The 18034-nt window shown below is 31.7% G+C and overlaps 1 protein-coding gene across 1 annotated transcript; it reads left to right on the top strand.

Moving 5' to 3' along the window:
- Positions 1–3608: 3608 nt before the first annotated feature.
- On the top strand, positions 3609–11234 carry LOC146956185 (ras-related protein RABE1a-like). Its single transcript, XM_085727359.1, has 8 exons — positions 3609–3917; positions 5922–5994; positions 6102–6202; positions 10007–10072; positions 10304–10401; positions 10507–10569; positions 10652–10744; positions 10982–11234. The coding sequence occupies exons 1-8, from the start codon at positions 3845–3847 to the stop codon at positions 11063–11065; spliced, it is 651 nt and encodes a 216-aa protein (XP_085583485.1). The 5' UTR covers positions 3609–3844; the 3' UTR covers positions 11066–11234.
- The last annotated feature ends 6800 nt before the right edge of the window (positions 11235–18034 follow it).

Here is an 18034-nt window from a genome sequence, read left to right as displayed (position 1 = left end):
TATTTACTACTATTTTTTTTGGGTGAATAATTGATCAAATACTTTGATATCTTAGTTATTTTAAATTTGGTCGGTATAGGCTACGCCAATTCTGCTATGTCATTTCTTCATACTTCTCAAAACGCTGTTAGTCACTCAATCTGTATGACGAATTGAATTAATTAACTTATTTTAAACTTTATTCTTTGGTAACTTTGCTATTCATGAGCTGTTTGAGTTTAGTCTGTCGTTAAATGGCCCATCTAAAGAGTAACTGATCATTGAAGATGAATGTTAATTTTCTGAAGATATATTAGTTTGACGTGCCAAACACGGATATTTTTATGAATACTATTTTTTTTTTCTTTTATAAAATATCGTATGAGGAATTGTTTGTATTATATGACGAAATTTGAAATGTTTTTTTTTTTTCCTCAAAGGTTCATAACTACAATTACGATTTTTTTTTATTTTGTAAAATAATTGTAGAAATAATTAACTTAAATCATCTTGTTTCACAGGAGATTTTGAACTAGTGTCGATAAACGATGAACTCAAATTTTGTTGTTTAGGTAGTACACTTATCCCTCACCCCCCATCAATTTTAAGCAGTGCAAAACTGCAAATCCCTCGTTCAAATGGTGCAACTCTGTATAATCTAAAATTATCTTGTACCTTTGAAATAAGTTTATGAAATTAGTATCTTAAAAATTAGTTTTGAAACATCTTTGGCATCCAAAATATATTTGAGCATCGAAGCCTTTTGCATCTATTTTCTTCATTTAACATTCTCATTCATCTCATTCTCTAGATGTTTGAGCATTCATTTATCTTGTGTGAGGCTTCTATTGTGTTGATAGATACTCTACAAGGGTGAAATTCTAGGTTATAGAAAGGGGAAACTTTCAAGGCGTTGGATTTGTTCAATCTTTGAAAAGAAGGCTTCAATCGAAGAACTCAAGGTGATAAATTTTCCAGTTCAACAAGTACCAGAATGGCCATGAAACATGGGCAAAATATGAGGGGTGCCATGTACACACAACAACCGTCACAAACCATACACATGACCTGCAAGTTAAGCCGAATAACGACGGTTAGGGACAGTCTTTGCAGGCCTCATTTATAGTCAATAGGATTACATGATACATCCCATTGTCTATATGTAACACATTTAGATTTTATTTCAGAGACATTTAATTAATTAAACTATCAATTTCACTCTCCTTTTACATTTGTCTTTCTGCTTTTCATTTACTTGTGTTTTTCTTATCTTGGGCAAGTAAAAAATATTAAACCAAGGAAAGTGATATAATTTTGGTAAGCATTTGTTTTTTATTTTATTTTATATATATGATATAGTAGATAGTAGTAGATAGTAGATTTGAGATTATATATATTTTGACAGCGTTTATGGAAAGAACGAAAACGTCTCAGAATTTAGCGAAATAACCAATAGTTGTACACACCTACTTTGCACTGATCTTATGAACTCTCATGTTAGGTTCGTTTGGAGACAAGCAAATGAAATTGCTCATAGTTTAGCTAGAGTGGCCCCATTGGAAGCTAGTTTCCGCATTGATTACAAAATTCTAACCATAGTTTTAAAAACCGGCTCGGACAGACCGGTCGAACCGGTCCGACCGTGAACCGGTGTGTAGTCCGGTTCGAGCCTAATATCGGATCGGCCGTGTTATTAAACCGGTCAAAACCGGTCAAACTCGATAAAAACCGATGACTCTACTCGGCCGGTTTTCTAAGTTAATCCGGTTTAATCAATATTTTATGTTTAATGCTCCATTATGCCTACTTTAACATAACATCAATTAATTAATAGGAGCATTGTTTTATGTTTAATGCTCCATTATGCCTACTTTAACATATAAAAATTAATAATTAATGTCTTATTTAATAGTACTGGCCACAACAGGAATCGAACCGCACACATATAGCACATCATGAGAAATTTAACCACTGCAACAACAAATTAATTATGTTAACAAATGTAATTTATTATATATATTTAAGTATAACACATCTTCTTTTATTAAAATTGAAGGAACACATAGTTTTTTTTTCTTTCAAGAAGAACACATCATTATTAAATATAATATAACAATAATAATACTAATAATATACATATCATCTTCCCCCTAAAAAAAAATACATGTCATATGTTTTTTTTTTAGAAAATATATGTATTATGTTAATATTAATTGATATGCATCTATTTGTTGTCAACAAAATAGAGTTATACTCTTTTAAAAAAATATAGATATTTAATCTTAAGATCGAGTCATCTAACCGAGTTATCCGGTTTAATCCGATTCAGTTATGCGGTTCAACCAGTGACTCAGTGGTTCGACCATTAACTCAGTGACCCAATACCCCTGCCGAGTCGATGACCGAGCCGAGTTTTAAAACTATGATTCTAACATGTATTGAATTGAACACATTATTATAAATGAAATACATTAAAGCTCTGTTTGGTAAAAAGAAGCTATAGGCTAGCTGATAGCTGAAAAGCTAGCTTATAGCTGATGACTGATAGCTGATAGCTTATAGCTGAAAAATTGTTCAAAAAAAAAAGCTTATAGCTGAAAAACTCGTTTATTAAAAATAATGTGTTTGGTAAAATTAGCTGTTGAAGTGGTTGATAAATATAAAATGACATAAATGGGCATTATTATTTTTTTATAAAATATATACATAAAAAATTACTTAATTTATTTCTTTTAAATATTTAAATTTATTTCAAATTACTTTCATCCCGAAAATGATAAATGTGTTTTATGAATTCATTTAACATTTTTTTAACTAAACATTTGCTTCACTATTTATTGTATATTTTATTTTTGATTATAAATATATTACATGAATTTCTTCAAAAAAAATATATTACAAGAATTAAGCGCAAGGTAATAAGAAAAATATAACAAAACTACAACATGAGGTAATAAGAAAAATAGAGCATGGTAATAACGTCCAACATGCTGGTTGCACCTAAATATAAAAAGTGGGTAGTTATGTTTTTTTTTCCCACTAAAAGTGGGTAGTTATATATGATCGTGGGTAGTTTTTTTTAATTAAAAATATAATAAAATTAAATTAATGAGGTTAAAAATGGAAGAAAATATAAAAAGCTACAAGCTATAAGCTCAAAAGCTACTTGAAATAGCTTCTCACAAAAAGCTATAAGCTCATGAAAAAAGCTTGTTACCAAACACGTCACGTTTTCATCCAACGAGCTTATAAGCTAATCCAACAAGCTATAAACTACTCCCTCCGTCCCGGAATAACTGACCCATTTTCTAAAAAAAAGTGTCCCAAAAAAACTGACTCATTTCAATTTTCAATACAACTTTCATCATTCCCAATACAATATAACACTAAATAATACTACTTTTATCATTCCCAATACAATATATTCCACTTTCTCCTTTATTTATACACTTTTCTTAATCTGTGTGAAAAATCAAAGTAGATCAATTAAACCGGGACGGAGGGAGTAGCTTTTTTGTGTTACCAAACACAGCCTAAGTCTGTTTTGCTCAAAAAAATATATTTTGATAAAAAAACAGAAAAAAAATATCTTCAATTCTTTAAACTAAAAAAAACACATTTCAACGCTCGACCAACAACAAACCCTCCATCCAATCAATCTCCATTTCCTTTTCAGATCTCAGACTTTGTTCTCTTCCACCATTTTCTTTTTCATTTTCACTCACTTCACTTCGTTATTACTTATCACACCTCACTCTCCACTTTTGTCTTAATTAAATTACTTAACGCACCTCACTCCCCTTATTACAGGGAGCAACCATCGTGGATCAATCAGATCAGGTTTCAGGTTTTTGGAATAATCGCGATGGCTGCTCCACCTGCAAGAGCTCGATCCGATTACGATTACCTAATCAAGCTTCTCCTCATCGGTGATAGCGGTTCGTACTTTTTCAATTCTTTTTCTTTTCGCACTTTAGATTTTAATTCTGCTAAATATCTCATTAGGTTTTATTATTTTTAGCGGTAATTCGATTCTTAGTTGCGTAATCATACAAGTTTACTATAACAAATGGAGGCAGTAACTTATTTTTGTCAATGATAAAGTAAAAGGGTTACAACTAATTATTAAGGCTTAACTCAACTGATCATGTGTAAGAAAATCAGTTATTTATTAATCAAATGTGACCTATTTGGATAAACAACTTAATTACACTTGTTTATGTTTGTATAAGCTATTTCTATAACAAAATATATAATAAAATTAAACGGCTTTCATATAAAATAAGGTGGTTTGGGGGTAAGGGATGTGAGAGTGGTCAACTTGAGTCTTTTGGCAAAATGGCGTTGGCGTATTCTACAACATGATTCTCCTTTGTGGAAAGAAGTCCTTGTCAAAAAGTTTGATCGGAGTGGAGTCACTTGGCCGAGAAGTGCTTCTGTATGGTGGAGAGATTTAACTTCATTGGAGTATTCGGGTGGAGGAGATTGGTTCAAAAGGGAAGTATTTAAGAAAGTTTGTGATCTTTTCCCGCGGTTGCTTGCTATTACAGATAGAAAGGATGCGAAGTTGAGTGAGGTTTGTGTTAGAAATGGGGAAGAGTGGAATTGGACGTGGTTGTGGAGAAGGTTGTTGTTTGTATGGGATGAGAGTTTACTTGAGCAATTATTGATGTTGTTGAATGATTTGGTACCAAATACCGAGAGAGATAGTTGGGGGTAGAGACTGGAAGGTGGAGGTGTGTTCTCAGTAAAATCAACTTATGACTTGTTGGAGGGGATTTTTGTGTTGGAAAATGATCTAGGTGAATTGGAAAAAATGGTTTTTGGAGGCCTTTGGAAAAGTCTGGCACCTTCAAAAGAGTGGCTTTCTCTTGGAAAATGCTCCTACATAGATTTCCAGCCCGGAATAATTTGTGGAAAAGGCATACTATTGCTCCCGAAGGTGTCTTTTGTGGGAATGATGAGGAATCTTCTATCCACCTTTTTCTTCATTGTTATTTTGCTGCTCAAGTGTGGGATAAGATTTTGAGATGGATAGGTGTGGGATTTATTATACCCCCAAACCATTTGTTTAAATTGAATGTTTGATAGGATGTGCTCAAAATAAAAAGTGGAAAAAAAGGGTTTTGGCTTATTTGGCACACTACCGTTTGGGTGATTTGGAGTACGAGAAATAGGAAGATTTTCAAGAATCGAGATTTTGAGGTTGATGCAATGGTGGAGGAAATCAAAGTCCTCTTATGGAAGCGGAGCTTGAGTAGATTGGAAGCATCACCATGCATGTTCTATGAATGAAATTGGTGTACGGGAGATTGCTTTGCTAGGTAGGAAGTTGGGATTGCTGTGCATGGTTCTTTTTCAGTGCTGTTTTGGGGTTGCTGGGCGGTGGTGTACGTGGCTGTCGATCGGTGTGTATTGGGGGTAACCAAATACTGGGTGGTTGTTTTGATGTGTTTTCCTCTTTTTTGGACGGGGTCAGGGGTGTGTTTTTTGTCCCTGTTTGTTGCGTTGTTCATGAGGTGCTCCTGCGGGTTCTCTGTTTTGTTTGTTGTTCCAGTATCAGTTTAGGGTACTGGATTGTGGCTTTGTTTAAGTTGTATCTGCTCTTTTTGCCCGGTCATCATGGCGACTTGTGATGGTACGGCGTGCGTAATAAAATTTGTTGCTTAAAAAAAACGGTTTGCATTTAAGCCGTACTAGGTTTTCATAAAGCTATCCTGGGGAGCTTATGGAAATAAGTTGAAAACAAATTACGGGCATGCTAAAAGCTGTTTCCACAAGCTCTCACAAAAATCATCATAAGTGCGAATGTCTGCAAATAAGCTAATCCAAACATGCCTTTTTATCTCCTCTCTCTCCTTTTTATTATTAGTAGTGTATTGAATGTATCTTATCTTATTGGGTTTTGTTTGTATATTACATTCTTTTTTTCACGTTGGCAGGTGTGGGTAAAAGTTGTCTTCTATTACGTTTCTCAGATGGTTCATTCACAACTAGTTTTATCACAACCATCGGGTAGGTTCTCTTTGTGTGAACTTGCTTATTTTATGTTTTTCGTTGTTTTTCTTGTCTTTCTTGAGGAGATGGCCCTGTACTTACTAGAATGGGTTATTTTTCTTTAGCATTGATTTCAAAATAAGGACCATAGAGCTTGATGGTAAGCGAATCAAGTTGCAAATATGGGACACGGCTGGTCAAGAGCGGTTTCGAACCATTACAACTGGTTAGTTTCAGTTACTGAATTTATTTGTTTTGTTCTCTTTCCTTCCCAACATAACTAGAATAATAAGTGAGAGCTTAATTGTGGTTCTTTATATTCAACTTATGTACACTTCTTATGCAACATGTGCTTGTCATGATATTAATCAGTTGCTACTTATTTATTGCTCCTTCTATTCTTGCACATTGGATAGGAACCACTATAAATATTAAATAGTATATTTTGATATTATTTGTTGATTGAGGCAAATAGATTTCCCTTTCTTCTCTAACTTGCTAAACCATTTTTTATTGAAAACCATCCTGTTTTGAATAAGATTTAAACTTCCATTTGCCAGATCAATGTATAAGGTACCTGATATGATTGGTGGCCTATTAATAGATCTTTTAAGATTGCTGACTGTTTGAGACGATATGCTTTTTTACTAGATTGTATGGGCTGGATCTCTTTATTAGATTGGTTTAGACTTTTATCTAAAAATTCTGAATATTATCAGACCTGTGAAGTAGTTGGATATCCGGTGTTGTACCCACTAATTATCACCTTACACGTGATTGAGGTTTAGTTCTACTGTATGAAGCTCGGATACTTGATACAACATGAACACAATATGACACATATATGGAAATTCTTGAAAACTGAAGATATTAGATGGCCTAAATTCATTTACACTAATTTGTGAAAAATTTACTTACTTTATTATTTTACAGAAATGCAATAATATTTGTAAAAAAACATTGATGTTTTTTTTATCAATATATAACTATGTTTATTTGCATATGATGATCACAAGTTCACAACTCACAAAAATACTTGTTTTTTTGAAACAACCAATGTTAGTATTGTTAGTTTTTTGTTGGGAGTGGGGATCGAATTCTCCATCTCCTTATCACTCGACTCCTTACAAAAGACACTTCTAATCATTGCAAAAAACCATAGAGGCATATTTTTACTCTTACCCATATCAATTATTTATTATTTTCCTTGTGACGTGTCATAAATGTATTATTTTTCCCTAACCACTGTCAAAATGTCACAAAGTACCACTGCTCCTATTTAAACTAAGTCTAGACCTATGAAGCATAGACTTTGACATACGGACACGACACACATTGAGACACGAGTAGTGTCCAAAATATAGGACACCGGGACACCTCATACTTGTGTATATTTTTATTTATGTGTATGCGTGTGTATATAATTGACTTAGCAAAATTCTAAATTAAGAATTTAGATTCATATGTTAACCTTCTAAAGATAAATTCATGTTAATGATATGACTCACAAAAAAGAATACTAATACTGTATTAGGAATATGCCTTATGCTGTTATAATTGCGTCAGAGGATCAATCCTCTTCTCTTCCTCCAGAATTCTGTTAGGACAGCTGTCCTAACCTAGGACAACTGACACTTGTGTTAGAGTTAGTTAGGATCTAGCTACTCTATAAATACTTGATCGTATCTCCTTTCAAAACTATCTAGAACTTTCCCTCTCTTTCTCTCATTTCTCTGAATCCTCTACTTCTAACACGGTATCTTAGAGCTTCTTTTCAATCTTTAGCCATGGCTATTGGCCACTCCTCCTACCTCTTCTCATGTCACTGATCGAGTTACTGCGGCAGCAGCACCAACAACATTCAAGCAAAAGATCTATCTTAAACTTGATGATAAACACTAGGCTAAAGTGCAACTTTGGCCCCCTATCTTTCAAAAAGTTGCGATTTTGGCCCCCTAAGTTTGAAAACTACAATTTTGGTCCCCTATGTTTTAGCCCCTTTGCATATTTGGTCCTTTTGACCAAGTCAACGCACCACGTGTGTAATTAATTAATTAAAAAAAAAAAATCGAAAAAATCAATTTTTAAATTAAATAAATGAAAAAATAATAAAAAAATATTAAAAAATTCTGGAAAAATGAAAAATAATGAAAAAATAAATTTTTTTTCCAGATTTTAAATTAAATAAATCAAAAAAAATCCAGAAAATCAATTTTTAAATTAAATAAATGAAAAAATAATAATAATAAATTTAAAAATAATGAAAAAATTCGAAAAAAAATGTCAAATTTTCCAGATTTTTTAAAAAATTCGAAAAAAATACGGAATTTTTTTTAAAAAATCTGGAAAATTTGACATTATTTTTTTCGAATTTTTTTCAGAATTTTTTTCGAAATTTTTTCCATAATCTTTTACAAAATTTTCTAATGTTGAAAATTTGACATTCTAAAGGCGCAAGAAAACGAAAAAAGTATACACAAAAACACCGACGAGAATACAACTTGGCCACAAATTTGGTACATATTTCTTCTTTAGGGAAATGAATGTTTCCATGACATTACTTTTTCGAATAAGTGATTCTTGGAATTGTCCATGAATTTTTGTGAAATTTTTTTCGTTTTTTTAATCATTTTTATTAATATTTTTATTTTTCAAGAATTTATTTCATTTTTTTGTTTTTTAAATTTTTTTATTTTTTAATTATTTTTCATTTTTCCAGAATTTTTTAATATTTTTTCATTTTTCCAGAATTTTTTAATTTTTTTTATTATTTTTCATTTTTCCAGAATTTTTTAATATTTTTGTTCATTTATTTAATTTAAAAATTGATTTTTTCGATTTTTTATTTTTTTAATTAATTAATTACACACGTGGCATGCCACGTATGCGTTGACTTGGTCAAAATTGACCAAAAGGACCAAATATGCTAAGGGGCTAAAACATAGGGGACCAAAATTGTAGTTTTCAAATTTAAGGGGCCAAAATCACAACTTTTTGAAAGATAGTGGGCCAAAGTTGCACTTTAGCCTAAAAACTATCTTCAATGAAAGCAACTAGTTAAAGGCGTTCGTTGAGGAAGTAACTTGGTGAAATACGCTGTTCTACAAAAATTTTTGAGTATTGATCCTCTGATACAATTATAACAGCATAAAGTATATTCCTAATAAACAAGACCAAGGGGAATCATTTATAAGGCAATCCTTATCTATATGACATAAGATAAGAATATAAATCATGTCTATTATAACAATTTAATCCTATGATAATGATCCTCACAAAAAATGATAAGACATCATTGTTTTAGTTCTCATAAAAAGGAAAAGATCTAATCTAGAATTAGAAGTTGTCTGAGACAAGTGTTTGGCCAAGAGCATGCGTCGGCACAGTCTTTGCTCGCGTGTTCAAGGCTTGTCTAATAGGTGTCTGTACCAGTTTTATTTATTTAATTGGACTATATTAAAAGGTGTCTGACATGTGTCCAAGGGATCTTCATCTTCCCATTATCATCATCCAAAACAGCATAGCTTCTGAATTTAATTTGCCAATTCAAGAAGTTGGTAACCTTCGTCATCAAATGAATCACACACATCACTACTAATATCCCACAAATATCCCTCTCCCTCTTTCCATATCATCAAACATGAATAAAGTATCTACTCCAGTTATGCTCATAATTTGAGGGAGAACAAGGCTCAAGTTACTGGAGCTGTATGCCAAAGTGTTGAAGAGGCATCCCTTATTTATCTGTCAAATATTATCTTTTAAAATCTTAAAAAGGTGGAGGGTACTTTTTGGATACTGATCTAGGAGTATTATATGCATACGGGAATACGGCTATGACACCTATACTTTAGCAATTTTAGAGTATTATAGCGTTATAGGTTCTACTCTATATACTAATGTGATTATGTATTGCAAGATGTTGCTTGTTTGTCAATATCAGTGCATATTGTGATATTGATTGACAGCCGTCACTATTTCAAACACATATTTCTACTCTGATGATGTGTTCAATCTTTTTATTGGGCAGCTTATTACCGTGGAGCAATGGGTATTTTGCTTGTGTATGATGTCACCGATGAGTCATCTTTTAACAGTAAGTTCTTTTTCCACCTTCTGGTTTTAGTTTTGCGCCATTCCTCCTTTATTATTTCCTCCACATTCTAATCTTCTAATATGCTTGTTTCTTTAAATCCACACGAATCATTGGAACAAGTGTTTTTGTCGGCAAACTCTACTTTTCAACTGTGTACTTTGGGGAGATCCCAGTGCTTAAATTTGTATCAAGATGGAACTGACTTCTCTATTTGTTTCATCTCATATCCAGACATCAAAAATTGGATTCGCAACATTGAGCAGCATGCTTCTGACAATGTCAACAAAATATTAGTGGGGAACAAGGCCGACATGGATGAAAGCAAAAGGGTTTGCCTCACACACTTACTCTTTGTCCATCCTTTTGGTTTTCCATGTACACGTATATCCTGTGATTACTATGCTACACTTGATACTGGAAATTATTCTCCTTAGGCTGTTCCAACTTCAAAGGGTCAAGCTCTGGCAGATGAATACGGCATCAAATTTTTCGAAACTGTAAGCAGCACTTATTACTCTTGTTGGAAAAGCATTCCAAAACCGCTGTGCTGTTTCTAATTCCGAGATTATGTTTATGCAGAGTGCAAAAACTAATATGAATGTAGATGAGGTTTTCTTTTCAATAGCTCGGGACATCAAACAAAGACTTGCAGAAAGCGACTCAAAGACTGAGGTTTTTATTTCGACCTTTCTTTTGTTATATGATGGATTCATTATCTTGGAAGTTGCAACAGTTTATAATTGCATTATTTTTTGATTTATTTGAAGTTAATGCACGACGCTTCCTTGATATTGCTGGTTTTCTTTTTTAGACAACTGTTATGTTGCATGTTTGGTTGAATAAGAAAATCTATATCAGATTTAATTGCTTCATCATCTTCACGCTAAATTTTCATTTGGTTCTTTGCAGCCCCAGACACTCAAGATTAACCAACCAGACCAGGGACTTGGCTCTGCTCAAGCATCACAAACGTCTTCTTGCTGTGGTTCTTAGAAGAAGCTCTTGCAACTACATTTGAGCGAGGAAGTTAATTTGGTCAATGACTTTTATCAGTGCTTGTATTGTTCTTTTGCTATTTTACAGTTGCTACTTATTGGGTGTTAATTGTAGACTAGATCCTTCCTATGTTGGGAAATTAATCACATATCTATTTATTGGTGCATCTGTATCAGTATCTGTTTTATTTTCCCTTTTCTTTTTTCAGGAGCCTGACTATACACAATGTTTGCTAAAACCAACAACATCCTTCGCCTACTTGGTGCTCCAATATATTGCTTAGCTTCGTATTTCAGAATACTTTATACATTTGATGTTTCTCGGCTTAAATTGATCAAATATTTACTACTATTTTTTTTGGTGAATAATTGATCAAATACTTTGATATCTTAGTTATTTTTAAATTTGGTCGGTATAGGCTACGCCAATTCTGCTATGTCATTTCTTCATACTTCTCAAAACGCTGTTAGTCACTCAATCTGTATGACGAATTGAATTAATTAACTTATTTTAAACTTTATTCTTTGGTAACTTTGCTATTCATGAGCTGTTTGAGTTTAGTCTGTCGTTAAATGGCCCATCTAAAGAGTAACTGATCATTGAAGATGAATGTTAATTTTCTGAAGATATATTAGTTTGACGTGCCAAACACGGATTTTTTTATGAATACTATTTTTTTTTTTATAAAATATCGTATGAGGAATTGTTTGTATTATATGACGAAATTTGAAATGATTTTTTTTTTCCCTCAAAGGTTCATAACTACAATTACGATTTTTTTTATTTTGTAAAATAATTAACTTAAATCATCTTGTTTCACAGGAGATTTTGAACTAGTGTCGATAAACGATGAACTCAAATTTTGTTGTTTAGGTAGTACACTTATCCCTCATCCCCCATCAATTTTAAGCAGTGCAAAACTGCAAATCCCTCATTCAAATGGTGCAACTCTGTATAATCTAAAACTGTCCCATCAATTTGTGATTGTATAGTCCTAGGTGTTTTGTTGATTATTAGAAAAAAAATTTAGGTCGTTGATCTTCCTTTCTCATTCTTAAGCCATGTACCGGAAAGTATATTTAAACAAGTCTTTTAGTCATGCATAAATTATCTTGTACCTTTGAAATAAGTTTATGAAATCAGTATCTTAAAAATTAGTTTTGAAACAATTGAATATTGAAAAAACGCAAGTAGGCTTTGAAGTCAAGGTATTTGGGCATTGAAACGATGCACCCAAACTTTTTCCAGAATCACCAGAAACATTTTGGCATCCAAACTATATATTTGAGCATCGAAGCCTTTTGCATCTATTTTCTCCATTTAACATTCTCACTCATCTCATTCTCTAGATGTTTGAGCATCTCATTTATCTTGTGTGAGGCTTCTATTGTGTTGATAGATACTCTACAAGGGTGAAATTCTAGGTTATAGAAAGGGGAAACTTTCAAGGCGTTGGATTTGTTCAATCTTTGAAGAGGAGGCTTCAATCGAAGAACTCAAGGTGACAAATTTTCGGGTTCAAGAAGTAACAGAAAGGCCATGAAACATGGGGGCGCCATGTACACACAACAAGAATCACAAACCACACGCATGACCTGCGAGTTTAGCCAAATAACGACAGTCAGAGACAATCTTTCTAAGGCCACATTTATAGTCAATATGATTACGTGCTCTGTCCCATTGTCTATAAGTTGTACATTTAGATTTCACTCGCATTTTATGTTTGTCTTCCTAACTTTTCATTTACTTATGTTTTTCTTATCTTAGTTCACATTAACACAAAACATCCATACTTATAACATTTTTTGAAGAAGTTAATAAATCCACGACCAAAGGATAACATTCCTTCCTTGACTAACTTTTTCCAGTTCAACACCAGGTAAAAATCAATCATAATCCCCATAAGATCATCATGGAATAAATCCATATAGCAATTTTAACATTGTATCGGAAGAAAAGTCATATATTAGGATTTTGTACAATAGGTATAATACGCATATCTGCCTCTAATACCAATTGAAGAATTTGCATATAACTATGTTAATCATAGATAAAAATCACAAAATATTGTTTATAAAACAAAGAACAAGAATATGTGCACCTTTGGAATAAACGAGAACCTAGGGGATGATGGTTCTCGAGAGAGAACAATTACGAGAGTATGCTACGATTTCTTTGCCGTTTATATTTTCAACTTTTGAATAATCTAAACTATAAGTTTCAAGGCAACACCTCCAGATCAACCTAAGTGGATTATTTTCAACCATATGTTAATTATCTAATAAGATAAAATATCTAAACAACTGAGAAAAACATGTCATTGATCATTACATAATGACTTAACCCATCAAGACTCATTCAAAAACACAAAGTCCCACCTCCCACACTTTAATTAACTCTTCATAATAAATTGATTATGTAATTTATATTCAATAATAATTTTTTCATTATCTCAATTTTTTTTTATTTCATAATAAATGATTACGTCAATCCATAATTGATTGATTATTAATCTAACACATGCTCATTGGTGATGCATTATTGAGCCTTTTAAAACAAATGCTATTTAAACCAATATGAAGACCTTGGATTGACTCACACGTAAGGAAATTATCTATCTGAGGAATATGATCCAATTCAGCGTTCAAAAAGTGCGGTTGGATAAGCAATGAGATGGCGATGGGATTATATATTTATTTTCATTCAACTTGATGTTCATTTTATGTATTTGATTGAATTGGATGGCAATGAAAGTCACAACTCGTGAACTTTACTTAGGTTGTGTCAGTCTGCTGATACAGAAAGCAGTATTGTATTTCAATGAGATCAAAACACTAAAGCTAAGCTGCACACACACACACACACACACACACACACACACACACACATATATATATATATATATATAGGACATTTCAAATGAGAGCACTTTTAAAATGAGAGGGTGAGAGGAGTAAATAACAGCCCTTAGATCAAATTGTACGGTGCATACTAAAAGTTTCACACAAAATTAATTGCACAGGATTTGTTTACAACGCTTCTCCTTCCTCTTTGCGACATCCCTCCTCTGCTTCCTCATTCTCACTCCAAAACAGCTTAAGGTTAATCACGACCAATTTCTCATTCTCAATCACGACCAATTTCTGGAACCCATTATCTGAATCTATTTTGCCTCCATATCCCCCATGTTATTTTAAGCGGAATCATGAACGCTGCTGCTCCTCATCTCTTTCTTATCACAATCTCATCTCTCATATTGATTTCTTAATATTTTGCATCTTTCTTTCAATTAGATGTCCAATAGAAGCGTTGTTGTTGATTTAGTAATTTCCAGAAGGTGAAGGCATAAGATTTCTATCTCTCAGATTTAAAAAATTGAGTTTCTTCCTGATGCCTCTTCATCTCTTTCCTTTCCATAAGCAAAATCCCTTCGTTAGATTCATCTTTTAATTTCTCCGTCAATCAACTTAGAAAACTTCATCTAAATGGATCATTAGTTTGATAGTATTGATTGTTATCAATTAATTTTAGGAAAGAAATATTGAGATGGTTACATCAAAATTTATTTATGATAACTCAGGTAACAATTTGATGCACCCAATATTATTCATGTGTCAATCGATGTTGAAAGAGATCCTGCTAGTTGTGCTCCTGCTATTTAATTCCTTAATCGATGCTGACATTTATAATTCAAAGATGAACAATATAAAAGACAAACTATCACCCCAACTTCTCTTTAGATGTTTGATTAAAAAGGGCATGATTCTTTTTAATAAAACAATTAGAGTTGATTCAAGTAGCCTTGTCCAAGAAATCCAGTTAAGATGCAGAAGTTTGTTTCTTTTCTTTTCTTTTTTTAACGAAGAGCAGAAAGGTCAGAGAAGGGGGAGGGGATGAATGTTACACTGCAGTTGTTAAAATTAATTATCATGCGCAAGATTAATCTAAGGGCTATTATTTACTCCTCTCACCCTCTCATTTTAAAAGTCCTCTCACTTGATATGCCCTATATATATATATATATATATATATATATATATATATATATATATATATATATTAAAGTAGAAAAAGATAAAAGAAAAAGACAGCATCACACTCTATCTCAGCTTCGGACAATCTTTAAAATGACAAGGAATTAGAATGTATTTAAGGAGATGTAACCGGGGCCGTCTCTATAAAATTGGAGACTCGGCTCTCCTAGAAAAGATAGGTCTCTAATTAAAAAAAGACAATTGTTTTTAAAAGAGAAATTTTTTTTTATGAGAGGAGAGTAATGAGGATCTATAGATTAGACGTCAAATCCATCATAAATTAGACCTAAATTGAGACCCTATCATGCTGAAAATTTAATTAAAGAAAAAAAAAATAAAGTTTGGGTCCTGAGAGTTGAATCCAAGACAACTAAACTGCCGACGTGAATGTCTACCACCAGGCCACCTTCAAGGTTCTATAAATATTTGCACGATATTAGTATATATATTCGACTTTTGCCTGTATTATACATACAAAAGAAATATTTTGGGCTCTAAAGTTTAGGAGGCTCAGCTCAATAGAGCTGTTTGTACCCCTAAGAGACGACCTCAGATATAATGTTGGTTTGGTGGTTAGGGTAAGGTGATAAAGAGGGAAGTGAGAAGGAAGTAGAGGGTTTGATCCTTGCTTGCACTATAATGCTAACAATTATTGACAATAAACGTTGATCGTTTGTTCTCCTAACAAAATAATTGATCTTTTATTGTCCCATAAGTACATGTTATTGGTAGTTGCATGGAAGTTTGACTCAAAAAACATATTTAATATTTAGGGTCTGTTTAGATTGAACTTATTTTGAGTTTATGAAAAAGAGCTTATGCAAATAATTAAGCCTTTATGTTAATTCATATGATCTTACTAAAATTGTATATTCATAAGTTGTTTTTTCATAAGCTACTTTAACAAACTTATAAATAATACATTAATGCTTATTTATTTACATATGCTGCTTTGCATAAGCTCTAAAATAAGCCAATCCAAATGAATTGATTCAATTAATATAGATATATATTGTGATATTTTCCCCCCCTAAATAAATAGTTTACATAGCACATATATCATTTTCTCTACTTGTTTTTTTTATATGATTACTAGTTTTATAAAGCAACTGATCCAGGATTCAATTATTACATTTCTCTCCACTACTATCAATTCTTATCCTTAGCATGCACAAAGAAATGGTCGGGAAGGGTTCTATGGGACGATGGATCATCTCCATTTTTCCTTTCAATAATAAAGTTTTAGAGTGAAATATAAGGTGTGTATGGCATATTTGGATCTCATGCAATATCATACTGCTCCATTCTTTTTTAAATATAAAAAAAATTTGGCCAACAAAAATTAATATATAAACCCCTAAAAAATTAATGTATTTAATCATTATTTTTATGCTCGACCGTAGATTGAGAAACTGGGTTATTAAGAATTCACCTTGTGTTTCAAAAGACTTTCTTATGGATATTAGTCATTGTTTGAGAAGTTTTATTTAAAGAATTAAAAGTCATTGGAGAATTTAATTATTGAATCAAAATCTTGCTCTTTGATATTTAGTTTCTAATGGATTTGATTATTTTTCTAATGCATGTATGACCTATAAAATAATATTAGTTATTTTTGTTCGTTTCAAAAAAAATATTAACTCTTTTCTCCTTCACCACATTTTTATCCCTTTGAGTTTTTCCAAATAAGGTTTTTATCGAGAAAGTTATTGTACTACATCATCTTTGTTTCTTGGGTTTTAACCTAATGTCCTAAGCTAATAAATTTTCGTGATTTTATTTTAAAAAATTTATTAAGGTGCTGCAAATGTTAGGTGGTTGCCTTAAGATGCTAACATACTTTTTTTTTTTTGAATAAAGATGCTAACATACTTAGGAGGTCAAGATTTACAATATATATCTTTGCATTCTGAATTCTCCCCCTTAAAAAAGTAACCATCATATACAAAGGAAAATTAAATAATAGTATTTTGATTTTAGCTTCTTCAAAAACAAAAATTGTATTTTGATTTTTATCGATATTTTAATAATATTAATTACGAACAAAATATTAATGATCTAACAAGAAATGATGTTAATATAATTTTTTTTTTGTTTTGTAGAGATAATATACAAGAAATGATGATAATGTACAAATATTTAACAATGGACCATTTTTGTTTCATTTTACACTGGATACAAAAAAATTCAAGACAACTTTTATATACTTATATATATATTAATCGTTCAACCTCTCCAAATAGTTTATTTGATAAATTATAATTCTTGGTATCTTCAAGAGTCACAATACATCCCTCCAACTCCTATTAAATTTCCAACTGAAATGAATATCTTTTAAAAAGACAAATTTTTGTATAGTTGTTATTATACTCCTTCCATTTTATTTTAAATATGTTTTTGTCCCTATACACATTTCAATTTTTTATTTTATTTTATTTCTGTTAATTTATTTTTAAACTTTTATTGTCCAAAAGTTTTTTGCTCACAATTTTGATCCTTGCTTTTAAGTCAGGTCATATGTATAATGTTAAAAATATTATAAGAATATGTACCAAAGAATTAGATTTTTTTTAACAAAATATGAGTTTTTAAGCGTCAAAAACATAAAAATTTATATTTAATTCATTATTTGTTAAAAAAATTTAAAATTTTGCAAGAGAGAATTGTATAATGTACTACACATGACTGCGAAAAAATTCAAAATTTTGAATAATACACATGGGTTGACTTAAAAAAAGAGATGAAAAGTGGTGATGAATATTTTTTGGAGGATTTTCTTAAAAAAACTTTTGGGAGACTAACAGTTTAAGGCTTTTATTTGGAGTTTAGAGGGGAGGGGAAGAGAAGACTTTGTAGTGTTGGAGTGTAATTTTTGAAAGAGTAATTTTTTAGAAAATGATAAATTAGTGTTTATGATTAATATATTTTTAAT

Source organism: Medicago sativa, chromosome 1 (assembly GCF_051527215.1).
Source record: "Medicago sativa cultivar Bolivia chromosome 1, Bolivia_mono, whole genome shotgun sequence".
NCBI classification, from domain to species: Eukaryota; Viridiplantae; Streptophyta; class Magnoliopsida; order Fabales; family Fabaceae; genus Medicago; species Medicago sativa.
Note: the sequence above shows the minus strand (reverse complement) of the source record. Positions and strands in the feature narration are given on the sequence as shown.